This window comes from Vanacampus margaritifer, chromosome 2 (genome assembly GCF_051991255.1).
Source record: "Vanacampus margaritifer isolate UIUO_Vmar chromosome 2, RoL_Vmar_1.0, whole genome shotgun sequence".
In the NCBI taxonomy this organism is placed as follows: Eukaryota; Metazoa; Chordata; class Actinopteri; order Syngnathiformes; family Syngnathidae; genus Vanacampus; species Vanacampus margaritifer.
The window spans coordinates 4,630,006-4,640,487 of record NC_135433.1 but is presented as its reverse complement, the minus strand read 5'-3'; the positions used below and the strand labels follow the sequence as shown (position 1 = coordinate 4,640,487).

At 35.4% G+C, this 10,482-nt stretch overlaps 1 protein-coding gene across 1 annotated transcript; it reads left to right on the top strand.

The window, feature by feature from the left end:
* Positions 1–1,807: 1,807 nt before the first annotated feature.
* LOC144043778 (presenilin-associated rhomboid-like protein A, mitochondrial) lies at positions 1,808–9,635 on the top strand. The gene is made up of 10 exons (XM_077557748.1): positions 1,808–2,102; positions 2,405–2,567; positions 3,427–3,531; positions 3,614–3,746; positions 4,674–4,769; positions 6,063–6,212; positions 7,849–7,919; positions 8,000–8,101; positions 8,287–8,384; positions 9,173–9,635. The coding sequence occupies exons 1-10, from the start codon at positions 2,023–2,025 to the stop codon at positions 9,324–9,326; spliced, it is 1,152 nt and encodes a 383-aa protein (XP_077413874.1). The 5' UTR covers positions 1,808–2,022; the 3' UTR covers positions 9,327–9,635.
* The last annotated feature ends 847 nt before the right edge of the window (positions 9,636–10,482 follow it).

Below are 10,482 nucleotides of genomic sequence, written 5' to 3'. Positions count from 1 at the left end.
AGTCTGGACGCGGGAAAGAAGGTACGGCAATGAACGGAGATCTGAATCTAGTTTTGAATATAGTAAATAAAAATAGTTTTTTTTTAACTCATTGTCTGCCATTGACGGCTAAAAACGTCCAAAAAATCATTTGAACTATTTATATTAGTTTAACTTTTTTTTCTCAATTTTGTTAACAAGAGAATGAAAAGCTAGAATAGTTTTATTGTACATTTAGAACAGATATAAAATTTGTGATTAATCGTGAGTTAACTAGTAAAGTCATGCGATTAATTACGATTAAAATTTTAATCACCCGACGTCCCAAATTTTGAATCTTCTTTTTTTTTTTTAAATATATATTCTTTCACTGCCATTGACAGCTATAAACGTCGAAAATTCATTTGAACTATTTCTATTAATTGAACATTTTTTCCACTTTTGTTAACAAGAGTATGAAAACCTTGATTTTTTTTTCATTGTACATTTAGAACAGATATATAATTTGCGATTAATCGTGAGTTAACTCGTGAAGTCATACGATTAATTACAATTTTAAAAAATGATTGCCTGTCGGCCCTAATTTTTGATATTTTGTTAAATGAATTTATGGCAGTGAATGAGTTAATAATAAATTATAATAAAAGGTTATTTTAGTTAATTATTAATTATAAAAAGTGATAACTTAAAATAAAATAGCATAGGCACACATGCTTCACTTTCTTGTTTTTATAAGCAGAACTAGAGCTTACTGTTAGTAAAACAGTCCTTTTACCAAGCTGTGTCCAAACCAGTGGAAAATACACCAGGCTACTTCCTGTTTGGTCGCTTAGCAACCAGCCCCAAATATGGGCAAGCTTGTACCATATCCGCTGAGAAGAAAACAAAGTGCAGTGTGCATGCGCCTCAAGTCGGCAAGACAGATCCGCCCACCCAAAAATGTCCGATTTCAATGTGATAAGCGAATAGCGTCCTATATCCTTTGTATTTTGACGGAAGCATATTAGATCTTTGATTTACACTTTAAAGTTGTTTTATTATTATGTCTCTTTGATATTTTGCTTGTGATTTAGTCTTTCACAAATACAGATCATAGAGTGAAATTATTTGTTTTGACTTGTTATCAATAAATCTTGATTAACTAAACAGGCAGTGTTTTTAGTACAAAGAAACATTCCCAACTGCCATAAAATTTTAAAAATAAATAAAAAGAAGTTGTCCATGGTAGGATAAAATTAAAAAGTAACTACAAACTTTTGTTAGATGTGTCTAAAAGACACATAACAGAAAGGAAATAAGAATGTTTTTGTCAAACATGGCTGTCAGCTTGATTTTTTACCACTATGGCTGCAATTAATAAGTGTAGTTTGGTGTATTATTATTAGGTTAGCAGCTACTTAATAAAAATGAATTTGTGTATGTAATTATGTCCTAGTAATTTTCATTTCTTGTTCTATGGTTATTATCTATTATTTTCATTACTGTTTGAAGGTTACGCAGTTGTCTGAAGTCTCACATAAAAAATAGCATTTAATACAATAATGCGTCATTTGTACTTGAATTCACTACATGCAGAAAAAGTGTGATAAGTAATTGTGTAATTGATCAGAATTTGAACGTAATACATGCATGTGATACTCCAAATGTAATTCATTGATGACAAATTATTTCATTGCGTTTTTAATTTGGTCAAAACGCATTCTGAAGTGTCTACTATGGCCACAAGAGGGAAGTGCTGCATATTGCTCACAAAAGATGCTGCTTTCATGTTCTAAGACTCCACTCGGTCTATATTTTGACTTCAAACATCGAGTACAGTACTTTATGTTTTTCTTTTTGTCTTTGATGTACTGGACACCCAACGCATTTATGATTTGATTCAGTCGCTAAACATACGCCACGTTTTGTTTTGTTTTGTTTTGTTTTACGTAGCGACAAGTGAACGCACCAATTTTGACGTACGATGACGTTAGGAACCTAGTAACGCAATTGGCTGAAAATTAACTTGCGGGCGGGACTTCCGGGGAGATCACAAACACAAACATGGCGTGGAGATGCTGCATTATAAAATGCACCCGAATAAACCTAATTCCTGCGGAAAACATAGCTTCGCGAGCTTCCAGGCAAGTTGACAAAAGATGATCGACTACGTATTATATTTGTCAAGAATAATAATAAGAGCAAGCTTGTGAGTGCGTGATGCTAGCATAACAGCTAGCCACTGTCATTGCGAACCAACTGTCAATTAATGACATCTTACTGTCCTTTTTGCATTTCATGTCTGCTAATCATCTCGATTTTGCACAATGCATACTAATCACATCGAACATGCTGTTGACATGTCATACATATCTACACCATGCATACTATGCAGCGTCTTTCAACTGAAATTGTGACGTAAGCTTTTAGTGTTTTTTTTTTAAAGGCTGGACTTTTACTGTCAAGCGAGGCGTGGATTCCGTCGTGACGTGAAAAGGCCAGAAACAAAGAAAAGCAACATTTCCCCTCCGGAACGCCCACAAGGACCAACACTCGGTCCTCGGGTCCCCAAGCCGAAGCTGCTCAAGCCTCTGATGTTTACAGTGGGCGTAAGTCAGGGCCTTTTGCAATATGACAGATCATTCCTGGAGAATAATTGCACTATACTGTTAAAGATAGCTATGTACTTTATCCAGCAATTTACAAAAAAAAAAAAAATATTAAATCAATAAAATCTATCAAGTACAGTCAACCTGCGCCAGCTCTCTTAATTCAGATAGCCTGCCTTTAATTTGGCGTGAATTAATTCCTACCAAAGCAATGTATTGATCTTGAGTTAATGCAGCAAACAAATTCAACCAAATATCTATGCTGTATTAAATAAATATTCAATTCTTATTTTTTTGTTTCGCACCCAAAAAATAAATGATCGTCTTACTGCACAGTGCACAAGCTGCACTACAACTTAAAAGTTTTTGCCAACATAAACAAATAAATAAATATATATTATTATAGATATATATTATTAGAAATATATATTATTATAAATTCTGTTTGGTCCAAAAATAACTTACATAATTATAGTGTTTCTATATTTTTTATTATTTTTTTTGGTCTTAATATTTTTAAATGTTAAACATTTTCTTGTTTTGTACCCAAAAAATAATCGTTTGACTAATCATGATTTCAATTACTGTCAAAATAATCATGATTATTATTTTCCCCATAATTGAGCAGCCTTGTTTAAATGACCTTAATCGAACGTATGGGTCAAAAAAATTGTGTGCAGCATAACTGCTATATGCCGCTTCACTGTGTTTGCTTTGAACTCCGGGCTAAATTTAAAAATAAAAAATTAAAAATGCTGTAGATTTCATCTAAAGTCTGTGTATTACTATAACTTTTTCATCTTCATATGAGTTTTCCAACTTTGTGTCACGTGACCCAGTTGTCCTAACGCCACATCAGTTTACAGGCTGCTGTTTCGGTGCCGCGGCCATCTTGCAGTATGAGAACTTAAAGTCAAGAGTCCGAACTTTAAGGGATGAAGAGGAGTCCAAAAAACTCTTACGGGTCAGGTTACGTCCAAAAAAAATAAAAAATAATAATAACTCTGCTTGGACAGTCATTGCGGATGTTGGTGTTGTGTGGTCAGGGTTCCACAGACATGGCGTACTGGCACGACTGGTGGAGTCAGCTGACGCTCTTCCAGCGCCAGGTCATCCTCTTCATGTCCGTGGCCGACAACTTCTGGAGCCGACTCACCGAAGGCCAGAAGGCCGTCACTGGTGAGCAACATGGCTTTGTTCAAATGTCTGTAGTGGGTTTTGCGCAAGTATGCACACCCTCTTGAATTGAACCATTTTGGGAATTGCTATATGTTTTGGATGTCTCCCTCCCCCAACACACCTGAATCAAATAATCAGGATGGTGCTCAGGCTTCTGCACAGCTTGCCGACAAGCTGATCTGATTCAGGTGTGTTGGAGGAGGGAAACATAGAAAACAGGCTGCACAGGGGCTCTCAAGAACCGGACTTGGGCACCACTGCTTTAAATCATGATGTCATGTTTTCTACGTCAACACATTTTTTGTATAAACTCATTCACTGCCATTGACGGCTATAGACGTCATAAATTCATTTTAGCTATTTCTATTAGTTCAACATTTTTTTCCACTTTTGTTAACAAGAGTATGAAAACCTAGAAAAAAAATTTGGGGTACATTTAGAACAGATATAAAATGTGTGATTAATCGTGAGTTAACAAGTGAAGTCGTGCGATTAATTACGATTAAAAAAATTATTCACCTGACACCCCTAATTTTTAATAATCTTTTCTTTAAAAAAAAAAAATAATAATTGTAATAATTCTTTTCAATTTTTAATAATCTTTTTTTGTTTTTTTTTAAGAAAAGATTATTAAAAATTAGGGGCGTCAGGCGATTACCATTTTGAATCGTAATTAATCGCATGACTTCACGATTAATCGCAAATTTTGTATCTGTTCTAATACAATTTTAAAAAAGTAGGTTTTCATACTCTTGTTAACAAAAGTGGGAAAAATGTTAAACTAATAGAAAAAGTTCAAATGAATTTTTGACGTCTATAGCCGTCAATGGCAGTGAATGAGTTAATTGTACAGGTCAGAGGTCACATTCATGGTGGAAAATTTGAACAGGGGTGTGTAGACCTTTACTAACTGCCATGGCTGTGTAGGTATCATTGTGGCGAACGCCGTGGTGCTGTGCTGCTGGAGGATCCCCTCGATGCAGAGGAGCATGTGGAAATATTTCACATCGAACCCCGCCGCCAGTGAGTAGCACCACAATCAAACGGACTCATTTAATATATTCATTGGCGGACTGTCATTGGTATCTAGACAGGGGGAATTTACAGTCACTAATTGTATGACTTTTTCTTTCACGATTCTTCTTCTTGTAATATTTATTTTGTAATTATAAATTTCAGCTTTGTTTTTAAAAAAAAACAAAAATGGTGTATTTCCACTACTTAGAAATCCACTGGGATGAGCTCTCAAAAGTAAAAACAAACTCTTGAAAAATATATTGGGGAAAAAATCAGTTCATACAGTAGCTTTTTGTATTTGATTTGCAAATAGTTGTATATAAAATGATTTTATTTTATTTTTTTAATGAATCTTGCTCACAAATACACAAAACGATTTAATACTAAAATGAATTAAAACAACTACAACAAGCACTTAAAAAAATAAAAATAAAATAAAACTAACAATCTTGTTCTGAAAACTAATTAAAACAAACTGAATTTTAAATACAATTCAATTTTAAGCACAACTGAAAATAAAATCAAAACTGACTATAGTAAAAATCCCAAAACTATTCTAATAACCCTGATGGGGGTTTGTGGAAAATAATAATGAAAACAATGTGTCCATATTTGGACATGCAAAGTGTGCGCGTGGCAGCGCAATCGCGATTCTCATTTAGTACGATTCTGAATCGATTTTAAATGTCCCAAAATTGATTTTATTTAAATAATTTTATACTGTCTTGCCTTTGTCTGCGTGTGCCTTTTATTGGGAGCGCTGTTCATGTTGTACCCGGTTTGGCCACTGAGGGGCAGTGTGGTTCCACGCGGTCTAATACACTGTTAAGTTGTAGCCACATTAGAGAGTAGAAGGAAAAATTCACGATCAAGTTATTCAAATAAAAGTTGTTTTTTTTGCAGTGTGGAGCCGTTCTTTTGAGTGATAAAAGTGCCGCGAGTAGCGTGCTAATTAGCATTAGCGAGTCAGACTGGAGTAGATCATTACAATTCCTTGCAGTATAAATTGGAGCAAAAATCATTGTCAATCAAATCATTTTGAATCAAAAATCGTTCTTAATCGATTCTGAATCGAATCGCAGACACAAAAATCGGAATCGAATCGTGAGACATTCAAAGATTCCCACCCCTAGTTTTATTGCATATCATTTCTCGCTCATTTTCATTTGCCGTACATGACAACTTTATTCTTGTTGAAAGAAGTTTCCCCTTTTTTTTGACGTGAATTGCGTGAGCGACTGAACCGGAGCTCAACTGACGCAGCTTTTGCTTTTTTGTCTTGTTCTTCCCGTCGGTCAGCGGGTCAATGTCTCCCCACGGCGCTGTCCTCGTTCAGCCACTACTCCATCGTCCACCTGATGGCCAACATGTACGTCCTGTGGACGTTTTCCTCCGGGATCGTCTCGCTTCTAGGGAGCGAGCAGTTCCTCGCCGTCTACATGTCGGCCGGTAAGTTTGGCGTGAGGCGTTCGTTGGTCTCGCAAAAAGTGTTTTTTGTGACTCGTCAAGATAACATCACAGTTTATAGTGCGACAAATGATGCTGCTATTTGATCATTATATGATTTTTTCGGGACTAAATTTGTTTTACCCGCATCGAACAACATTATTCTCGTCAAATTATGAAAGTTTAACTTTTGCTTTGCAACTTGCAATTTTTTTTGTTTTTAATATTGAGACTTCTCATAATAATCAAATGTTTTAAGAATACCATTCCTTTATAACAGAATGACATGTTTTCAGATAATAAATGTAATCTCTATTTATTTATAGATTTATTTATTATTTGTACAATTGCTACATTGTTTGTATTTTTTTCCTTGTTAAATTTTTTCTGATAACAGCTTATTTATTCATATTCCCATAAAAGATACAGAAAATAGATACCTTTTCCCCCGAATTTATATTTGTTGCGGCTTGTAAAATTGCAACTTGTATTTATAGCATTCGCTCAAAGTTAAAAATAAAATACAGGAAAAAACATTATGGAACAAAAATATTTTCTCCAGCATATTTTGACTATGACCTTGTCAAATTGAACACTTTTTATTCTTGTAACAACCCCCCCACCCCCAATTCTGACTTTATTTCACATTTCCTTGAAGTCCAAAAAAATAAAACAAATTTGCATCCTTTTCTGTTGTATAACGACAGCAAAAGTTCAACTTTGTCACAACATTCCCATTTGACGCGTGCTGTTGATGTTTTAATTTTAAACTTCCTTCTCAGCAAGCTATTTTCTCAGATGATGTCATAAAGTTTAATATGATTTAATGTCTACCACGGGATTAATAAAAATAAATGATGTAACACTTTATTTAAATTAAATTATGACTTATCAGTTAACAGCTATTTTTTATTTATTTTTTTTTTTATATCTTGTATTTTTCCTTTAATATGAGAAAAAGTGGCAGAAATTTGTGGGATGACATCTTGTGACTTTAATCTTGTAAACTGACTTCTTTAAAAAAAAAAATAATAATAATAATAACATAGATGTCAAAAATTCATTTGAACTATTTCTATTAGTTTAGCATTTGTTCCCACTTTTGTTAACAAGAGTGTGAAAACCTAGAAAAAAATATTGTATATTTAGAACAGATATAAAATTTGTGATTAATTGTGACTTAACTAGTGAAGTCATGCGATTGATTATGAAAAAAAATACGCCCCTAATTTTTAATAATCTGTTTTTTTTTTTAAAGAAAAAAGAAAAGATTATTTAAAAAAATTAGTGGTCTCAAGCAATGACATTTTTTAATCATAATTAATCGCATGACTTCACTACTTAACTCATGATTAATCACACATTTTATATCTGTATATATATATATATATATATATATATATATATATATATATATAATAAAAAAATTCTCGGTTTTCATACTCTTGTCAAACAAAAGTGGTGAAAAAAAAGTTAAACTAATAGAAATAGTTCAAATGAATTTTTGACGTCTTTAGCCGTCAGTGGCAGTGAATGAGTTAAATAAACTTTCCAGGCAAAAACACCTCAAATCGCTTTCTAAGTCCTCACGACTTTCCAACAGAAACGATTCACTGACCGTCTTCTTATTTCCCTGCAGGTGTTATTTCCACTATGTTCAGCTACATTTGTAAAACAACTTCCGGACGAATCTTCCCTTCATTAGGAGCGGTGAGCCACGTCTCCGCTTTTTTCAAATCTCAATTCACACAGAACTGATTTTTTTTTTTTTTTTTTTTTGTGCTCATCAGTCAGGCGCAATCATGGCGGTGGTAGGTGTGGTCTGTTCCCAACTCCCAGAAGCCAAAGTGAGCATCCTCTTCCTCCCTATGGTCACCTTCACCATGGGAACTGTGAGTGAAGTGGTCTGATGAGACCCCCCCCCCTCCCCCCTTCCTTTCTATCTTGACCGAGTTTCGTTTTGATTGAACAAAACCGTTTATTATGTCTAGCAGACGAGAATGGGAGGAATAAAGTATGAATGGTTTTGCTTTCATGCAAGTTGAGCAAGTGAAAAATCCTTTCTGCTGCTCTTTAGGCTCTGAAAGTTTTGGTTGCCACGGATACGGTAGGGTTGCTGTTGGGATGGCGGATGTTGGACCACGCATCTCACCTCGGCGGAGCTCTCTTTGGCGTGTAAGTGAAGAAAACCAGATATGATAAACATGATTTCAAAAAGATAGAAAATTGCTGTCATGTGCTTTAACTCGTTCACTCCCAGCCATTTTTACTGAAGCAACCCCCTTCGCTCCCGGCTGTTTTACTGGATTTTGACTGTTCTTGCAAGGACCACAGAATATTGTGTTCTATTGCTATAAAAACATGAGAGAAAGATTAGCGTCTCTTCTTTCATCAGGAAAAAAAGAAGTATATTTGTATCCGTTTCCGTTTTGCAGCAATTAGCATTTGAATATAGCTAAGTTTCATCATTATTCACAAATCTGTTTAGAACTGTGGGGAAATCAGCTTGTTTGCAACAAGGCCCTGGTTGAGCTCTTATACTCTGTTGCCACCTGCTGGCCGTTTTTTGTAATAACTACAATTGCTTTAAGCGACCTTTTCAGGTCAGAGGCTGCACCAAAGCCTTCTGTATGCACTAGCATAAAAAACAAACATAAACGTATAAATACGTTTTTTGAACCATGGCAATATTTAAAATAGAACGTTTTTATACATTTCTGAGAGCTAATGAGTTAAATAGTTGCCAGAAATGTCTGCAAATCCTTCAGTGTTGACTTTTTTGTGATTTAAATCAAAACAAAGTATCTCAAGCTCTAAAAATTCTAATAAATCAACAAAGTCATTCAACATTGTGCTCATTCCTAAAATAAGTCAGTTTCAAACTTTTTTATATTTTTTTTATGAAGAATGAAATGGATTAAAATAATGACAATGTATTTGAATGAAATGCATCTGTTGTGCAGCTGGTACGGGGCATACGGTCACAAACTGATGTGGGGCAACAGGGAGTCCGTGGTCAAGATGTGGCACAGCATTCGCACGTCTGGCGGCGGAGGGTCGAGACCTGGAGGCGGGCCCGGCGTGAATGACAATGGAGGACCACACCGACCCAAGTGAAACTCGCCCCGATCCCCTCAGGAAACTGGATCCTGGTCCTCCCGTCGTCCTACTCGGGATACGCAAGCAGATTCTTTGGATTGGAGCTAGATAGCGTTTGTTACTTCACAACCGCTGTTTTATTTGTATTTTTTTACAACTGCTATTTTTGGGAAGTATTTATTTTGGTGACAATTGGGCTCTGCTACCTCGCTAACCGCTACCAAATACACACCTTTTGTAGATTACTAAAACAAAAAGCCCATTGTGACTGTGCTTCCACTTTTATCCGCAATAAAGTCCCAAATATCCATTTGGTTCTACAAGTGAGATGTTGTCTCTTTCCTTTCTGGCTTTCGGCCCCATGATGGACCAATTACCAGTCACACCTATAGAAGATAGAATGTACCATGCAATTTTCAGGAATGTGGAAAGCAGCACGGAGAGCGTATTGAGGACCAAAACTGCCAAAATAAAATATTTTAAAAAACGGATATAAAAAATAATTCAATAAAGAAAAAATATAAATGGAAATAAAAAATAGATTAAAGAAAAAAATTAATGTGGAAATAAATACAAAAATATATAAATCCTTAAAAACGAACTTGTCTCACTTGTGCTGCAGTCAGCATGAATTGCGTCATGAAATGTTATCAAATGAGGGGGCGGACCTAAGTGTGTCTTGGGTTGGACTATACGCACAAAATACTGGACCTTGTTGTTTACAGGGACTTGTGCGAAGTCGTTGAGCAACGAGTACTTCAAGTTGCAAGTTTGGGTGACGGTGGACAAGGCCAATCTGCTTGATTGAACAAGAGAATATCCCAATCAGGCCACGAAGACTGCCGCTTACGATGCGGAAGTGACATCTTTGTTGACGCTGAAGCCGAATCACTGCCGTAAATGCGATGCGCTGATTGGTCAGAACAATGACGAATTACGCCAAGTTTGCGTCAATCATTCCGCGATTAAAATAAATAGTTCTACTTTTATAGTCGAATTACTAGGGGGGAAAATGTAGGTATTTGGCATGTGGAAACTTTGTGTGAGTATGATGGGTTTATAAGACTTTACAAAAAGATTGTATTTACCAAATCTTGGAACGAAACTTCACGATACAAAAGCTAGTTTATGGGCTAATAGTCAAGCCCAGGACACGCTTAGGACCGCCCCCTCA